General features: G+C 38.8%; 1 protein-coding gene across 1 annotated transcript; it reads right to left on the reverse strand.

The window, feature by feature from the left end:
• Window positions 1–4,790: 4,790 nt before the first annotated feature.
• Window positions 4,791–16,175, reverse strand: KLHL41 (kelch like family member 41). The gene is made up of 6 exons (XM_026685053.2): window positions 14,497–16,175; window positions 11,638–11,795; window positions 11,430–11,537; window positions 9,001–9,186; window positions 7,279–7,425; window positions 4,791–5,193 (listed from the first exon to the last, which is right to left on the reverse strand). The coding sequence occupies exons 1-6, from the start codon at window positions 15,604–15,606 to the stop codon at window positions 5,082–5,084; spliced, it is 1,821 nt and encodes a 606-aa protein (XP_026540838.1). The 5' UTR covers window positions 15,607–16,175; the 3' UTR covers window positions 4,791–5,081.
• Window positions 16,176–20,109: the final 3,934 nt, after the last annotated feature.

Raw genomic sequence — 20,109 nt, forward strand, 5'->3', positions numbered from 1 at the left:
GACTATGTTGCATCTGGAGATATCCATATTTGGAATTGCAGAGGGAAAAATGCATTGCACGATTTACAGTTCTTGCACAAGATGTGACTGTGTTTGGCCAGCCTGTCCTGGCAAATTGCCTCAGTTGTAGTTTATATCAATTGACTACTAGGCTGCACAGCACATGAGCCTCTCCTTGAGGAGTGCTTAGAAGTTGCTTTTGTTGCAAAATCTAATGACTAGGCTGCTACTGAGTACCCAATCTCTTAACCTCATGTTGGAAGACTTACAATAGTTGATATCTGATGTCGGGCACAATTTAAGGTATGTATTTTCACTGCTAATGCCCTCAGTGTCTTCTGACTTGATACGAAGGACTCCTGTTTTGTTATAAACTTCTCCATGAATGAAAGGTAGCTGAAGGGCCACTGTTAAAGACGTCCCACTATTGGCCCTTTAGGGAAGAGCTTTCTCATATAGCTCCTGAGCCATGGAATAGACTCACTGGAAAGCTGCACTGCTATTGATTCAGTTTGAACCGCCATTTATAACTATTTATAATGCAAGGTTTGTTTTTTTATGGTTAGTTGCTTTGCTTATCCAAAGCCAGCAAAACAGAATTTCATCTATTTAGGGGCTCAATTTATTAACCATCTTAATAGCCAATATATCTACATACAGAAAAGAACCATTCAAAATAGGCTTACCTAGCCAAGAGTAAGGATGTACAGTATATATATCCCCCAACAATGATTACAACATACATTGATAGAATCACAAGTCACCCTGTCCCATATCCTTTTTAAAAGGCTGGGTCTTTGTCTCCTAAAATTCAAGAATGCGGGACCTTTTTTCAAAAGGCAGGGCTAGCCACAGAGAATTCTGTGATTCATTTCCTATCCACTGTAGCCAGCATGCCCAGAGATTGCAGGTTAAGGAGCACTGAAATCCTCAACTTCAAGATTCTTAATTTAATTCAAGATTACTTATATTTGTAATTTTGAAAAAAAAACGTTTCTGGTTATCAATATTACCCATATTCTGAGTTTCCAATCCAGCTCAAGGCACAATTTATAGTACAGCATTCAGAAATACAGTCTCATGTGCCCTGGAAGATTGACCAAGTCATTTCAAAACAGGATGACCAACACACAAAATTCAAGTATTAAACCTGTGCCCTATCTGTATGTTTTTCTGCACAGGAAGTTTATTCCCCAACTTATTCAGTATATTAACAGGCATTGTGTTTTATAATTTAAATGAATACAGGTACTCCTCAACTTACAATAGTTTACTTAATGACCGTTTGAAGTTATAATGGTACTGAAAAATGTGACTTATGACCATTGCAGCATTCCCGTAGCCACATGATTTACATTGGGATGCTTGGCAAGCAGTGGTGGGATTCAACCGGTGTTACTACCAGTTCGGTGATGCTGAGGTTGAAAAAGCAGGAAATAAAGGACAGGTAAGAGCCCGGGCAGGCGGGCAGGCCAAACAGCAACAAACATAGAACCGTTTTGGTGTCTGCTGCTCTTCAGAGCTACCGGTTCTATAGAACTGGGCAGAACCGGTACCATCCCACCCCTGTTGGCAAGTAATTCACATTTAGCACGGTTACAGTGTTCCAGGGTCATGTGAACCCTTTTTGCAACCTTCTCACAAACAAGCCAGATTCATTTAATCGTAGTGTTACTAACTTAACAATTGCAGTGATTCACTTAACAACCGCGGTGAGAAAAATGGGGCAAAACTCACTCTATAAATTTCCCACTTAGCAACATACATTTGGGCTCAATTGTGGTTGTAAGTTGAGGACTCCCTGTACTGACTCACTTAAGAAGCCTACTAGGGTCTGGTTATTTTTGCCCATCACTAATTGCCAGGAGCAATAAGCTACAAGTCCCATCAGTGAAGCTGTGCCACTGGTTGAATTTCAAAAAATGTGCCATTTCACACACACACACAATACTATATTTTTTTCTCTGTATACAATTTGTCTCAGGATTTGTGATTGCACTTTTAAAATAATAGAAATGCAAGCATAATTAGTGTTTTTCAGTCTATTGGGCACTACAAAGTACAATCAAAGGATTGTCTTTTTTAAATTATATTTTAATTTGAATTTTTTAAAAAAAATTCCAAACATTATAATGTTTGGTATAAGCTGATTCCAAAATTCTTATTTGTTGTATAAGTAATGAAATTCTACCATTCCTTATAAAATAATGATTCGCTACTTTGGCTTGGCATACAATTGATTTTATCAGAGTTTGTTTTTTTTAAGTAAAGATCTTATTCTATCATCTATCTATTGAAATATCTATTTCCATTGTTCAGCAATAACCCAATTGGTGATATATATATAAAAACTTAATGAGTTTTTTTCTAATTTCTTATCCTGGGCACCAAATACGTGTAGCAAACCTAGCTTTGCCCAAAACTGAATCTATTAATTGTGTAAGACATGTATTTAAGATAAATAACACAACATAAAAGAATGTTCCTTTTGACTTATAGCCTTGCTAGCATCTCGGTGAAAGTTGAAAAAAATACATGCAAGATTGTCATTGAAGTTTGATGCTACTAATGTGAAATTTAAGAGGTACTTCCTATATGGATTCTGATAAAAAATGTGCATGCTGTCATGCAGACTCCCAAACAATATCATCAATTTGTTCCTTTAAGTCCCAGATTTCTTTTAGCCCTCACCATAATCTATTTGAGAAAATCAGTTTCAAAATTACATCCTTAGGTTCTGTGGAGAAAAAAAATCCAATTTTTCAAAAAGAGATGGCTTGGATTTTTCCTCTTTTTTTGTAATATTCAGTTGATCTGCCACTCACTGTGGGACTTTTTGTTCCAATTGTTGGTCATAATTTTTAATTTACAGTATATCGTGGGAGTTTTCATAGTTTTTATTTTATTTTGTAAAGACCTTTCTTTTTTCAAGATTTCAGTTGTATGAAGTCCTTGTTGTATATAGTCCTTTGTCATAATTTGGGTATGTTATCAATAGAAATGGAGGTGAGAAGCTTGGAATAAAATCTGAAAACTTCATCCGGGAAATTCAGCAGATTATTATGCTTACATAATTTTGTTGGTGATTTTCATTTTTTAAATTTTGGAAAGGTGTTACTCAGATTTTGCATATGGTAAGTTTAGGTACTGATTATCTTGTATTGAGAAAGCAGTGCTTCAAATGTATACCATCATGTTAGATTCTGGGATTGTGTGTGCGCATGTGTGAGTGTGTGTATGTCTAAAAATCTTACAAATTCAGTATTGATATTAACTATGTTAGCAATTAATCTTGGATTGAATCTCCCATGCTAAATATGAACCTCCCATTTGACATGAACTTTCCATTGTTACCCTTCAAAAATCTTTGCACCTTAAAGTTTAAACCAGATTTTTTAAGAAATATTAGTGCCTTGAGCAAAATACTGTTTATTAAATGTTTTGTTTTTGATATTATGTATTCTCTAAATACATAATCCTCTTGTAACTTAACAAAAGATTGTGCATAACTAAATATTCTATTTTTTTACTGTATCCCCCAATCTTCTAACTTCCCATGAAATAAATGTACAAGTATGAATCATAAAATAACATTGTTGCTGCTTTGGATACTCTGTGCCTTATAAAATAATTTGAAGTTATTCTGAGTTTGTAAGAATAAACCATTTGTTGCTTGTGCCGGTCACAGTCTTCTTGCTGTGAAGACTGAAGCCCCGAACTCTTGTCATATCCATCCCCCTCCACACACAGATTCCCCTTTGACAACCCCCAAGTTCTTAATACCCTTGTTTCCCCAAATAAGAACTCCTCCTCCCTTTCAATCTTAGATTAGGGATTGTAGGCCAACAAGGGATCGCTCTCGGCCCCTTCATGCTCTTAAGTGTGGAAGGGTTTTGCTGCTTCCTCGTCCTTTTCATGGTGTGTGCAACTGTACCTGAAGGTTAATTGCTGTTACCAGCGTCAGAAAGATCATTCTTCAGGATGCTAACATAGTAGTAATTGTCTCTTCTTGGTTTCCATATTACACGTTTGAATAGAAATCTCAATTTTTAACAAACCCCCATTAAACTGTCATTAATACCTTCAGAGACGTGCACTAAATCTTTTACTGAAATAAAGGACTTTTCCCATTTCAACTTCAGGTCATGTTTACATCTTTTAAAAGTTTGGTAGAGTTAGACTCCACTTTGGGATGATAGCAGTTACACAAGGAGGCACTGTCTTACTGGTTTCACCCTTAGTGGGGAATTTTCTATTGAGGGTAACCAGATGTTATTAGCAGTGGGCCCTACTTTGGTCTCATGTTCCTCTTTTCCACTGTGGGAGGGCTGTCAATTACAGATTTTCTGCTCTTTCGTGTATGCTTTGATCCCTTTGGTTTGTTGTGAAGCACATCTCCTAGATGGCTTACGTTTCTTAAATGCTTTAGAAGGAAATTCAGTGCAGATAAGTAGTTAATAGTTGCTGATGCTGGATAGGGCAAGTTGAGTGAGGCCTTCAGCCATCTTCCATCGAGGCTTTAAAGGTTGGCAGTCTGATGTGAGAAACCCTTTGTCATAGCCATTTCTTGATGGTATCAGGGGTGACAGAGCTACTGAACTAGAAATGGCTAAAAGTAGTCAGAAAACATCACCATTATTTTAGTAAAATCAATCCATTTCCTACAATGTGATCCTCAGAACAAGTTCTAAAGTAAGCAGAAGAGTAAACTAAGTACAGGTGTTATATATAAACAAGAGATAGAAGGGAAATCCTAACCCTTTTCTATAAACAGAGCAGTCATACTGTTATTTATTTAAATTTTGATATTTATTTTAAAACAGAAGCCCGGGGTCTAATCTCCAAGACAATTTTTTTTTGTTAAATTCAGTTTTATTTACTGCTATCTATAGCCAAACTTAATTCACCATCATATAGTTAGTAAATGTTGGGAGGATCTAATACTCAACAGAAGTTAATAGACATTTAAGACAAAATACTTAACTGAAGTTACCAATCTCTGTACAAGGTAGGCTTACACAACAAAACTAGAGACTATTATTTAAAAAAAATCCTCATCCGCAGTCAAATAGCCACTTAGTTTACAGTTTTGATAGCTTAAACAGATTTAGGCCAATAGAAAGACAAGAGGCTCCAGACGCGTAGCGGATTTCTTTCAACATGCCGCACCATTCTTTCTTCTCATCATCATACCTGCAGGAACAAAAAGTTATATAAGTGGGGCTCTTTAGCTTTTTTTCCAAGCCCATCTTCTAAAATCTGTGCCCAGTCACTCCCAAGTTTCTTTTTTAGCATCCTGTCTTATATTAATACATATATTGTGGAATGATTGCTAGTCTAAGAATGTAACAAGCGTTGCTGCACAAGGAAAAGTAATGCAGGAAATATGCATTTCAATATGTTGTCATCCTTCTGAATGCCTTGTCTTGGAAAGTAATATTAAACCCCACCCCCTTGCTTTTGTTTCTGAATCTTGCATCTATCTAAAATCCCCAAGTGCTTCAATTTGTCGGAATTGTCTCCGTCTTTTCTGCCAAAAAAGGGACTCGGTGGCTCAGTGGCTAAGACGTTGAGCTTGTCGATCAGAAAGGTCAGCAGTTCGAATCCCTAGCACCGCGTAGCAGAGTGAGCTCCCGTTACTTGTCCCAGCTTCTGCCAACCTAGCAGTTCAAAAGCATGTAAAAATGCAAGTAGAAAAATAGGGATCACTTTGGTGGGAAGGCAACAGCATTCTCTGCGCCTTCGGTGTTTAGTCATGCCAGCCACATGACCATGGAGACGTCTTCGGACAGCGCTGACTCTTCGGCTTTGTAACGGAGATGAGCACTGCCCCCTAGAGCCGGAAACAACTAGCACATATGTGCGAGGGGAACCTTTACCTTTTAGCTTTTCTGCCAACTCTTCACTCATTTCTATCTTCCTGTCCTCAAAGTTTGCTCCCCACGTTTCTGACTAACAAACTATGGTTAAAGAAAATCCTTTGGTTCATGTGTTTTCAAATGCTGTGTCTTCAGTGAACATTTTTTACTCTGATGCATCTGTCTGCATGTTCTGATTCTTTCTTTTCTTTCTTTCTTTCTTTCTTTCTTTCTTTCTTTCTTTCTTTCTTTCTTTCTTTCTTTCTTTCTTTCTTTCTTTCTTTCTTTCTTTTTCTTTCTTTCTTTCTTTCTTTCTTTCTTTCTTTCCTTCCCTCTCTCCTTTCTTTCTCTCTCACATACTTTCAACCATGACTTCTTAAGCACTGTTAAGCTGTTGCAAGGAGCGCAGAGGTCCCAGTGGAAATAGCTCTTGGCCCTGTAGCAATGGCACTTTGATGCAGGGTTTGGAGGGCAGCTGCCTCTCAGCCTGTCCTGCCAAGCACAATGCTGTATTTTACACTGTAAAGCTGCAGTGATGGTGCTTCCCGGGAAAGCAAGCCCCGGCTTAGGTCTCAACTGTAATCCTCTTGCTTCCTCACTCTCACAGGTTGCTGGGAGTCAGCATATTTTTATTTATTTATTAATTTTTTATCCCATCTTTTATTACTTTTTAAGTAACTCAAGATAACAAAAACACATAACATTCCTTCCTGCTCTTATTTTCTCCATAACAACCCTGTGAGGTGAGTTGGGCTGAGTGATTGGCTCATTATTATTACTGCATGTTTTATTATGTGCATCATAAGAATCTAAGAGACGTTTGTAGCAATACATGAAAAGGCTCAGGCATTTGTGGTTGAGACCCCTGCTTTTAAGGTCCTTCATAAGAACAGGTACACTTTTTAAATTTTGGATGGTTCAGGGCTGATTTTCAAAAAGGTAACCTCCCTGTCCAAAAACGTCACCTCACGGTGTTGAGGCATGCTTTATTTTAAAGCCTCTTGTGAAAAAAATTGAGGTGGTCAGGTAGGAGTTGCCTGAAATAGGTCATAGGAATTAGAGATGAACCCAGATCTCCTTTTGAATCCAGACCATGCTGTGCCAAAACAAAAACTCACACAGTGCACTCAGGAAAAATATAGCTCTCTGGGAACAAAAAAATATTCTGCATGCAGTTCTACAAAGTAATTTGATGTTTTTAATACTCTACTTTTGTGAGATAATATTAAAATTACGTAACATGTAGAATATGATGAAGCAAAACCAAAAATGGACAATACAAGATCAAGTCTACATTTAGAACCAGTGAAGATTTTAATGGAGTTTTACTCCACATTATCATGCATACAACTACGGTAAATATGAATGACTTGAATCTCTTGAGCTAGCAAAATGAAAAAAATGTTTAAAACAAACTTACTTCCAGATGTCATTAACCTCAGTAGGAGCAAATTCCTTTGATTCAAGCTGAATCATTGCAAAGCCTCCAATCGCATACAAGGATCCAGATAATTCCACTAAACTAATGGAACTTCTCTCCTGGGGAAAATCTGGCATAACTTCCCACCTGCAATTTAATCAATAAAACATTCAATTGGAGAATATGACGTTTGAGAATAATATGTTTTCAAAAAAAGGGGATATTTGTAACATGTTCCTGAAGACCATCTGAAGATGTAGTTGATGCAGAATGCAGTGGTGTTGGTAGTCCTTGTCATATCATTATTTTACCAACTGTGCTGGCTCCTATGAGGTTTCCAAGTGCAACTCAAAAGTCTATTTATCATTTACAAAGCCCTAAACAACACATAATCAGGTAATTTGCAGAAATACCTATTTCTAGTTACTTTTGGTTGTCCCCACTTACTCTTTCATAATGGATACCATCCAGTTCCCCTCCTTCAGACAATACCATTTGATGGGATCTAGGAGGACCTGCCCTTTGGAATGATCTCCTCTCCCCATCCTCTTCCCAGAGATTTGGATGGTCCCAACCCCATTAGCATTCAAGAAAATTTTAAAATATGTTTTTTCCCCAGGTGTTTAGTCAGAATGGGAAGTAGAGTGCGTGGTTGGTGAGCTCTGGCTTGATGCTCTTGCTATGCTGGCTTATGGATTTTGGGTATTGTTACTGATATTCATTGCAATATTGTTTGGCAAAGTTATTTGATTATGCTGCACTATTTCCCCTAGATTTACAAAAGGAAAAGATAACAGTTGCAGCATCCTGCAAGAAATGTAGACAAGTAAAAATACCTTTACATACCTGACAGTATTGTTCTACCATGAGAGATTTTTTTTAAAGAGCTTTAACAAGATACATATAACGGCACTGCACTATGAACTGTTTGTTTTTTTAAAAAAAACAAAGCAAAATAATTTGTCAGAATGAAGAAACAGCTTTAAGAAATGGACTGGCTGAATAAAGTTAGATGTACATTAATAAAGAACAAATTTTCTCAGAAAGGGCAAAACAGATTCAGTTAAAGCATATAGTTCTGCTCAAAAGAGCATGCCCGTCTACTGAAAAATGCTTGGAACTTAAATATGCAACAAGGTGCTTTACACGTATGTACCCACATGCATACACATGCACATACACACACATACCCTCTTATATGGTGAAAATTATTTCCTTAGATCCGACCATACATCATAGAACTGGGTCCAATGTTTTTAAGGCTGTAATTGATACTTCAGTTCACAATGCAGCTGGGGTTATAACCCTCTCATTCAACTATCGTTCAAAATTACAACATCGCTGAACAAAGAGAGTTTATCCAGTGGGTCTCCAAAAGTTGTGGCCCCTAGAGTGTCCCATGGTCACTTGATCGTGATTTGGATGCTTGGCAACCAGCTCATAATTACCACTGTTCCAGCATCCTTCAGTCATGTGATCATCATTTGGGATCTTCCCTGCTAACTTCCTACAAATAAACTGCCAGAAGGCTGCAAGTCAGTCCCAGTGCTTTGCTGTTGGCCTACCCTGTACTGCCAGATCCTGGGACAACATTTATACCGTTTAAAGAAGTTGATTGCATTTATAAATAAAGGGACAAGGATTCCAGTGGCTCCCAAAGAAAGTATGCATGGTGGCCCTAAGCTTTGCTATTGAACAAGAATGGACAGGTTGTAGACTAACTTGTTAGTGGTGAGATCAAAGGCTTCAACAGTAGAAGAGAGGCCTTCTTCTGTAACACCTCCGGCAATCACAATTTTCCCTTTGTGGATGGCAATACCAAACATGGAGCGAGCCACTTTCATGGGAGGAAGATCGCGCCAGTCTCCCCGCTTGGAATTGTAGATGAATACTCTGTTTGTGCATTTTCTGTGTACGAGAAAAAAAGTCAACCATTTGGAAAATGGGGACAACAGCAATGATCAAAACACATATATAAGATGTGGGATTGGGTTCCCATTATGTAATGACCTGCGAGAAAGTCCTTGACAAACATGGGGAAGAAATGCCACGTGGGGAAACATCAAATAAGAGGATTCAACCTGCAACTGCATAGCGGGCAGAGAAAAGAGGCTCAGAAGAGACCCTAAGCTTCTCAGGCTGTAAAAGGAGACGGGGCAAGAGATCAGATTGGCAAGAGTCTGTTAATGTAGCTTTACAATAAAGTTGAAGGAGCTCATTGGGTTATATTGTCTGGTCTACATGGGAAGGCTGATAAGTCACCGGCTCAGCTGGATAGGGAATATGCTACCCCTGCAAGCAGATCATCCCAATTGCCTGGTGTTTAATAAGGCACTAATGAAAATTGCCTCTACTGCTTGCTGGCCTGCCCAATGCTTTTTTAAAAAGTCTTTGCTGTAGGCTCCATTCTGTACATATGTACTATTCTCTGCTGTACTTTCTTTCATTGATGGGTAGCCATTAACAAACAGTATGTGCCCATTGGGTAATATATAAATATAGCTAATGCTGTTTTGGTTTTCAGGCTCTAAAGTGTAAATAGCAATAGCACTTAGACTTATATACCGCTTCACAGTGCTTTACAGCCCTGTTTAAGCGGTTTACAGAGTCAGCCTGTTGCCCCCAACAATCTGGGACCGCATTTTACCGACCTCGGAAGAATGGAAGGCTGAGTCAACCTTGAGCCTGGTGAGATTCAATCTGCCAAATCTGCAGGCAGCCAGTAGTCAGCAGAAGTAGCCTGCAGTACTGCACTCTTAACCACTGCACCACCGTAACTCATACAACGATTATGTTGGTGGTCATTGAGATATGGTGTGAATGCAGTATGTGCTCCGTGTATACCCTTGTGATGCTGAATTTTCAGAGTACATGATAAAAATATAAAAAGCTACTAGTTTTGATAGTTTGTGTCTCTGTAGTCACAGTGTACATTATCTTGTGCCTTGTTGCTGTTGAACTTTTCAGAGCTCAAAAAGGACTTCTTCCTTTGTCTTCCTGTGGGAAATTTGTAATTTTTCCCAATTTTTAAAATAATCCCTTTAAAAAGTTTTCTGTAGTTAGGTGGCAGATAGCAATCAGTGTTGATCACCACTGTGCCTAAATGTTATGAGTAAAAAAAACAAGGACACAAACTTATTCAGAGTTCTTGTTTCAGTTTGTTCAATCTGTTACATTTGATTAATTTCATGTTTTGTTCCATTTACACAAAATGGAACATTTCAGGTGGAATTGTTTTATCCTGAGCTTAAAACAAAAAATACTTTCTATTCTATGTGCATCCTTATTAAAGATCAGACAAAGCCCTTAGAATTTTAAAGTTAAAACCACTTATTTCTGTTATTATAGTATTTTTTTCTTCTTTGGGGTATTTTCCATTCAAATATTTTCTGTTTTGGCTTGATTGCAAATTTCTGGATGTATTTTTTTTACTGCCATGGCTAGTTAATAAAGATGTCCTATACCATTGCTACGATGATTTCAGAAAATTAGATGGTCAGGAATAATAAAATAAAATCCTTAAGATTAATGGAAACCAACTGCTTAACCTGAATGTGAATGTAAAAACAGACATGAACTGGTTCCTCTTTTATATTATTTGTGAGTTATTTCGAATTTTTATATCAGTGCCAGGCACTGTGTTTGTGCCTATGGAATTGCTTATTTTTATTCTTTAAAAAAATCAATATTGTTCTATTAGCTTTCATGCCTATAATGCAACTTTGTAGGTATGATTCATCTCTGCCATTAAGCACTTGTTACACTATCCTCTGATTTACTGGACGATAAAACTGCAAATATAAACACTTGTTGAATTAATAGTTCTATGCTACAGCAACATCTTCTCCAGAACATTGCAGAAATGGGGCTTCCCCCTTCCAAAATCAATTCTGGGAAATCTAAATAGTGATCAAAATTACACTCATCTTGAATAACAAGTCTGGGCCAATACACATACAACACAGGTCAGTCATCAGCTCTTCAAAGTGTTTTCCTGCCCTGTGATGAATGCTGCATTGATCTTGAAAACAATTAAAGTTTACACACTGAACTCAGCTGCAAGCCTCAGCTGTTAATAGGATTTTAACCAGAGCAAATAGTTGTGAGAGATAATTTGGGGAGGGGAGTACTTGAAGCTGTCCAAGACTCACTTATCATCTGTCTTTCCTCCAAGGCAATATATAGCTCCATTATGTGAAGTTGTAGCATGGCCATATACTTTCAGGGGGAGCTTTTTGACTTCATTCCATTTGACTGACCTGGAAGGGAAAAAGGACACCAGTGAGGCTCTTCAATCTAACAGGCCGTCCATTAGAAACCTTGTCAAATTATTCAAAAGGTTTTAAGCAAGCCACTTACTCTGGGTCGTAACATAAGACGGAATCCAGAGACTCCTCAGTTTGGAGATCTTTGCCTGCAATTACGTAGATTTTGTTCTCCGATTCTCCCAGCCCAAACAAGCATTGGGCAGATGGCAGGGGAGGCAGGCCAATCCATTCAGATGTAATGGTGTCCAGCTTGATTAAAAGGTAGAATGAAGGTGGTTAGCAAATGTGCCAAGCATGTTGAAAACAGCTCACAGCAGCATTGTATGAACATTTCAGCATCTCCCATCACTTTTTACCTTAAGATCTGGAAACAAACATATTACGACTTAACCCTGAGACACCTGGCGGTCAGCATTTCCCCATCTTTCTTCCATGCCCCTTCCATATATTGGTGGGTCCCAGTGCATCTTTTGAAAATCACTCCTCTGAGTCCTTCAAGGCTTTAGAGCAGGAGTGTCCAACCTTGGTGACTTTAAGATCTGTGGACTCCCAGATGGCTGGCTAGGGAATTCTGGGCGTTGAAGTCCACAGGTCTTAAAAGTCACCAAGAGTGTCCACTCCTGCTTTAGGGTTTGTCTGTTGCAATTTCTTTCTAGGCAGAACCCATGTTGGCTTTTGCTTTTCTCAGGCTTCTCAGTTTCCTTAGAATGTCAAGCATTTGCCTCCAAAGCTGAGCAAAAGCACTCCCAAGAGTAGGCTGAGCTGAAAGATTTGCCCCTTGCAAAAAGGAATGTATGTGGTACTCTATCGTGGAATGGGAGTATATGTGGAAGGCATGAAACCCACTTCTTTAAAAGTGTCAGCAGCTGCTTTAAAGGAAGGAAGGCTTTTATTTCTAGGTTTAAATTGATCCCTTTTCATTTCTGTGGGGTCTTGTAATTATAGATTGTGAATCATGACTTGGTCCTAAGTCATGTGGACAATTTGTTCACATGCTGTAAGTTAAGACATTGCTGGTTATTAGTTTAAAAAAATGGGCAGCATGGCTAAATGTTCTCATTGACTTCTTCCTTGCTTTACCTACATTCTTTAGATTTCCTTTTTAAAAAAATTTAAAGGGTTAAAGCTGAACATACTGTATATACTCGAGTATAAGCCTAGTTTTTCAGCCCATTTTTTGTGCTGAAAAAATCCCCCTCGGCTTATACTCGAGTCAGATTCCCCTCTGAAAAAAAAATGGTGTGGAGTCGCGGCCTCCGGCGGCAGCGACTCCCAACAGCCCCAGCCGGGAAGGGAAAGGCAAAAAGCGCTTTGCCTTTCCCTTCCCGAGGCGGCGGGACTGGGGCCGCCCGGCGGTAGTGACTCCTGACTCAGGGGGCCTCCAAGGGAGGGGAAGAGAGTGACTCCTGCCTCCCGCTGTCATCATCATCTTCTTCTTTTGGGTTAGTGAATCAATTAAACCTTTCATGATAGTGAGATCGTTTCCCAAATTAATTATTTTTATTTTTGAAATTTACCAGTAGCTGCTGCATTTCCCACCCTCGGCTTATACTTGAGTCAATAAGTTCTCCCAGTTTTTTTGTGTAAAATTAGGTGCCTCGGCTTATATTCGGGTCGACTTATACTCGAGTATATACGGTATGTTCAAAGTAAAGTGTGGTCTCTTACCCTAATGCTTCTAGCAATGTCTCTGGATTTACATTGCTCATTAATGTAAGAAAATAAAAATGGGTGGATGCTGTTCATCTGCTCATCAAAGAGGCAAAGAAGAGGTGAGGTGGTTGAGGGATCTTGAAGGCTGCAGAGAGTTGGTATTTCATTATACCATTCTGCAGGTCCCTCACCACCCCGAACTGCCCTTTTGCTTACACAATTGTCTGAAAACATATTCCAAAATGTAGTGACAATCAAACAGGGTGGAGTGTTTTTTTCATCAATTTTGAAAAGGCTTAACAGACTGGTAAAAGCAGAAATTCCATACATCTGTCTTTGTTCCCTTGGGGGGATATCATTAGATTGTTTGTCCTGGATGGCCCCAGTCCTCCCTACCAATAAATAAAAGAGCAGAATTTTCCCATCTCTGCTTTAAACTATGACTTAGTAACACTATAGTTTAATGCAGAGATGGGCAAACGTTTTGAGAATAGTGTAATGGACTTTACAAAGATGACTAGTGAGATGATCAAATGTAATTTTATGTGCCCCAACACATACATGTGGTTATATGAACTTAGGTGGAAATAGATGTATATGGACATTTCTTTATTTTTGTATATATCTTTCTTACGTTGAAATGAGCAAGCAAATGTACATGGAACAGCTGTGTGTGATACTGGATTGAGGCAAGCAATGAGTAAAAACAAGAAGTCAAGGACATTTAAAAAAAACCACCAAGAACCTCACTAAAGTCTACATAGTCTTGTTCAGACATTCATTTGAACAAGCATACAAAAGTTTTGTGTCCACTCCAGTCCTTATTCACAGTTGATTGAAAGATGAAAGCGCTTGTCAAACGACAACTATGAGAAGTTTCTTTCAGGCTTTTTGCCAAAGGTACTAACAAGGCAGGACCACCAGCTGCCAGCTGACCTGATTAAAGTATTTAAACAGCCGTCTGAACAGTGATTTAAGGGTGGATGATGCCGTAGCATCTCTTATGAAACCAATACAGGCTCATTTTCACTCATAATTTGCTGCACACCAAGGTAACTTTGTAGCAGAAAAATAAACAACAGGAAACTGGATTAGAACATGCTATCACTCTAAAGATTATCTAGAAATCATGCTAAACTAAGAGAATATAATTTATCGAGACTTTTTTTGCATATATGTGAATACATCCCTGAACTGGAAAGAATCAAAAAGATGACTAAAGATCAGCATAGATGTTAGATTTTTAATACGTGGAATTATCATTTTCTTATCCTGAGTTAAAAAAATAAAGGTATACCTGAAAGAAGTATGACTGGAAAGGCCGTTCCTTGTTCTCTTCATCCACATACAATCCTCCAACCACATAGACCTGTTTTTGCTTTGTGACTATGCTGGAATGATTTCTGGGAATCTGTTCTGAGAGTGCTGCTAAATAACACTCGTTTTCTGTAGGGTCATAAGCTACCGACGCAGTGTCATTGATCAAAAGAATGAGATCTTTAACAAACATCCCATGCCTTGGAACATCATTTAGGTAGCCAGGGAGTAAATTTTCATCTCCTACATCCCCATTAACCTCTCCTTTGGCTGACTTTCCTGCGGCTTTTGTAGGTTCTGGCAATTTCCCACCAAAGGCATCTTTGACCACTTTCATTTTTTTTGAAAGGTCTGGGTTGCTTTTAATTATCTCTTCCTTCTCAACGTGGTCCTTGAAATACTTCTCCTCCATCAGACGAAAACGGATACAGTCAAAGACTTCTCCGAGACTCTTCACCCGGTTCTCTTTATCTGACTTGACCCATCTCATGACGGCTTCGAAAACGATTTCCTCCTTTTCAACGTTCAAATTATCTGGCAAAATCACCGAAATGAGTTCATGAGGAGCTAGTTGCATGAAGTCCTCTTCTTTGCAAATTTTCACAAAGTGGTCAGACACAAAATCACGGGCAGACAATGCCAGCCTTGGGCAGTCAAGGAGGAGACCTAACCGAAGGATGGCCAAGCAATTGCCAACAGCCAGCCTCTTCTGAAGGTAAGAAACACAGACGGTAAAAATGGATGGAATTTGAAAGCGGCTGGCCAGAGCAAAAATATCTTGTACGTTAGAATCATTAAGGTCAATAGTTGCAGAATAAAGGTACTTAACGATCATATCAAGAATGGCCGGGTCAACATTATCCAGCACTACTTCTTTCTTTTTATCTTCACTTTGCTCAGATAAGAAGAACTCGCGGAAATAAGGACTACAAGCTGACAAGATCAGTCTGTGACATGGCAAACTTTTATCCCCTGCTTTTAGGGAACAGTCAACAAACTTTTTCTCTTCCAAAAGCTCCCTAAGGCCATCTTGAAGAAGAGTGGATTGATAAAGTCGGAGTTCTTCGGTAAGTTCTCTCTGGGAATCCATTTTCTGGAAGGCTTGGCTGCCGAAGCACAAAAGAAAACCCTCTTGTTGGTACCTAGGTCTGCCTGAAAAAGGCAGATCAATGTACGTTGCCCTGCTTGAAGCTTCTGTAATTTAATCTTGCCCACTAAATATAGTACAGAGTTTCACTGGCTGGAATTCAGAATGGATGGTGTTGGAAAACGGAGCTTGCAGCTGTCATGGGTTGAAAGAAGCAACTGTTACTTTAGTCACTAGGGAATCAGTTTTAGTTGTTACACATGCTGAATGATGGAGGTTACTTGTAAAGTATATTTGGCATTGTGACTTAGCAGCGGCGCAGAATTAGGTTTGAATGTAGTGACTAAGAAATTGGTCTCTATAACATTCATGTCACTTAATACTTCAGCTCAAGTATGAACCAAAAAAGATGGAAGTTAGCAGGTGAAAGTAGGATGGCCAATGACTGAAACGTCCTATAAAGATTATTGTTCCACTGAATATCTTCAATCTACAATCTATAATCTTTAATCTATAAAAACAAATTCCTCCAAAAGCTGTCCTAATGAATAAATTTGGGGATTTATTTTAGCCTCTTACTGGAGTCATTCATCTCATTGTTTTGCAACATGTGCAGTGATTTAACATAAAATTAGGGCTGAGTCTCAAACAGCAATCCAGGTAGCAGTCTGGGCATGAATGCTCAACCAAATAAAAGATGTGTTTTGTATCATTTATGAATCAAAATAGACTGAAAAGAGCTCTTTTCAGTCTATTTTGATTCATAAATGATACAAAACCTTAAGCTGTATCAATGAAATCATAGCAAAGCATTAAATATTTGCGAGCTTGAATACTGTCTTCTACTATAGGTAGTCCTTCATTTACGACCATTTGTTCAGTGACTATTCCAAATTATAACAGCACTGAAATAGGGGAACTTATGACTGGGCTGGGAAGTTGCAAACGTTGTAGCATCATGTGATCACCATTTTCAACCTTCCCTGCCAACTTTCCACAAATAGGCATTGGGGAAACTGGCAAGGAAAATAACAAGTTGCTTCCAATGCTTTTTCTCCTTAGTAGCCCCACTATGGACTCAGGGATTTCATACTCTGCAGCAGCCCCAGCCACCTGAGCTCTGTAGCATGTGCCTGCCCATAGCTCCTTCACCACTTATGACCCCCACTGGCCCACCAGTGGTACCTCCCTACACCTTGGGCTCCTGCTTAATGACCTGCATTGTCCTGGGATTACAATGGCAACTGGAATTGCTAGCACTAAGAAATGTGGTCACATGACATTGCTGTTTATGCCAACATTGCTTAGCAATGTGTAGTCCCAATCCCAATTGCTTGTGTAACTCGAGGACTGTCTATACAGTCTTTAATTTTAATTAGATCAGGATGTTATCCAAAGCTTTTTGTTTGAAACATTGTACTGAATTTCACATATATAACTTTTAGACTTCACTGGCAGTGCTAGTCTAGATTTGAAGATTAAAACTTGTTGACTTTTACAAGACTTAAGTATTATTGTTTCTACCTATATTGACATTTAGATATACTCAGGAGTGGGATTCTACCAGTTCACACCTATTCGCTAGAACTGGTTGTTAACAGTCTAAGCAGTTCGGAGAACCGGCTGTTAGAAGAAATTACTGGCCTAATCCTGTAAGGAAGGCACGAAGGAAACATTCTGGTGTTGCTTACAGAAACTGCCTCTCCGTTAACCCTTATTACATTCTTGGCAGGACTAGACTTCCTGTCTCTGGAACTTCTCTGGAGTTTTTCCCCCCTCCTTTGCTGGTACTATGCTTGTGTGGAGTGACCATTCAAAGTTCCAATGGCACTGAAAAAAGTGACTTATGACCATTTTTCACACTTACAACTGTTGCAGCATCCCCACAGTCATGAGAGGCCATGGGGATGCGTGCCTTGATGTGAATGATATTGAGTTGACCACGCCCAGCCAATAACATGACCACCAAGCCATGCCCACCAACTAAGCCACACCCACAGAACTGGTTGTTAAAAAATTTAAATCCCACCCCTGGATATACTTCTCAATATACTATATATTCAGACTAGCTTTGCAAACAGGTGGCTTATGAATCCACAGCCACTCTCTCTTGCTGGGGTCAGTGTAAGTTTGTTTCTCCCTATCAGCTTTTGGACACAAATCAGGTCCTCCACCACAACATCTGTCAGGCTTAGGAAGGATGTCCATAACTGTATGTGATGGAACCATGACTGAAGGGGAAGAGGTACTAATAGGAAAAATTAAAAGAGATTCCATCTTAGACTCTGTGAGGGGGGAGGAAGTTTATAAAGTCAAGACATTAACAGTATATATATATATGTCATTTCCTAAGGGAAGGCAGACAGATGGAGAGATTACTGTACTCTGGTGTTCCTTACTAAAGAAGCTGAAGAAGCTTCTTGGATAAGAAGTGAAATGTTTTCAAAGAAAAACCAAAAAGTTCAGTTGCCTCTTGAAAAAGCACCTTTGGGGCAATCATGACCTGGATGACTGATAATCTCCGTAGACTTTACTAAAGAAACTTCTTTAATCATTTCTTGGAGCTGTTCTGGTTGCTTGTGGCTAACATTTGGTATCAGCAGCATATTGATAAAATACCAGATTAGCCTGTGCCACCAATGACTTCTCCCAGTGATTTCATAAAGATGTAAAACAGCAGGGAAAGAAGCAACACGACCTGTGGCAGCCCAAACTGGAGCTCCCTAGGCCTTGACCTCTTCCCTTCCAATACTATCAAATGGAACACACTATTCAGGAAGGAGAACCACTGCTTAACAGTTAAGAGTTCAGTTAATTCTTGTCACTGGCTCAGAAGAATACTTTGGTTGGTGGTATCAAAAGTCACCAAAAGATTAAGCAGAACCAGGAAAGTCATTCTCCCCTTCCTAGTTCTTCCAAAGGTCATCAATAACAGTAACCAATGCACTTTTGATCCCCCATCTAAACCTGAATCCTGACTGGAAAGGGCAAATAGTTTCACCCATGATATTTTGCAACTGTAGCCCAATGTCCTTCTCAATAATCTTCCCTAAAAAGGGGGAAATGTTGGAGATTGACTGATAGTTAAAACAACTGAACTGAACAATAGTTTCTGGAGAAAGGGTTCACCAAAGCCTCTTCCAAATCCAGATGATAATGTCTTCTCACTCAAGGGACTTCCCACCACCAGTCATTCATTACCTGGCAGCTTTCATTAACTAGGTGGGACAAGAGTCTAGTGCAAGGTAGATACGTTAACAGCACAGAGACCCCTGTCAAATCCCTCAGGATCCACATGCTTAAGCCTAGCCCAGATAACCTTGTAAGAGTAAGCTTCCAAAATAGGAAATACCCTGCAACTGATAATGAAGATCAAAAATTCCAGGAAAGAGAGGAGACAATAGAAAAAAATGGAGGAAAAGGAAGAACAGACAAACAAGCAAATAAAGCAAGAAGGTGAGAAGGAGAAGATAATGACTGATGAAATAATCCAAGGGAAAAATATTTAAGAGATTTAAAAATAGAATCAGAAAAGCATCTGAAAGGGAGATAGGGGCCTGGGTAGATACTCTGGAGGCCTGGCAACATAGGAGGATAGAGATGGGAAAAATGTTTAGACTGAACAGTGAAGATACAGATGTAGATAGAGACAAGGATTGAAGAGAGGAGTATGGGAGGCAAGCTACAAAACCAATAAGAATTGAAGTATTAAAATGAATAAGAGATGATGGATAGAAAGGAAATATTGTTTCTTTTTTTAATATGATGGCATGATTAAAAACTAGAATAGAGGTAGAAATAAGAATACACACTCTTATATAAAGTAATAGCTAGATGAAAAGATTAGAGGTTGAAAGATGGTATTATTAAGTATGTTCAAATAATATGTTGATTGGCACTAGAATGGCGCATTGAAACATTGAATAATTAAATAATAAAGGACTATATCTTAATATAAACATGTGTATTAACATTAGGATTAGTAATGGTGGCCTGACTAGAAGCCAGAATAGAGATAGAAATAAGAAATAGGAGGAATATTAGCACACATATTTTTTATACAATAGAATAAAAGCAATAACTAGAGGGAAAGATTAGAGGTTGAAAGATGGCATTACTATGTAAGCTCAAGTAATATTGTGATTGGTATTAAAATGGAATATTGAAATATTGAATAACGACTTTAAAACAAACATGTATATTAATATTAGGATTTCATAAATTTGATTAATGTAACAGATATTAATATTATTATTGCCACTTGTCCCAAAATGAATAATACCCAGATGCCGCTGGCATCTGGCAACATTGTGTTTCCTGTATTGGAGGCTTTTAGTGCGGCTTGGCTCCGAGTAAACGGACGGCTATCATTTATTAGGAAGTTAGGTTTCATCTGGGTGCCTGGTTGGGGTGTGTTTGAACTGGAGGTATCAGGGGGGATCTGTTTGTGCCCAGGTATTTGCCTGGCTTGTGGTGTGGAGATTTTTTTTGTTTGACAGTGCAGGC

This window comes from Notechis scutatus, chromosome 1, assembly GCF_049901735.1.
Source record: "Notechis scutatus isolate UNSWTSFEM ecotype Mainland chromosome 1, rNotScu1.2, whole genome shotgun sequence".
Taxonomy (NCBI): Eukaryota; Metazoa; Chordata; class Lepidosauria; order Squamata; family Elapidae; genus Notechis; species Notechis scutatus.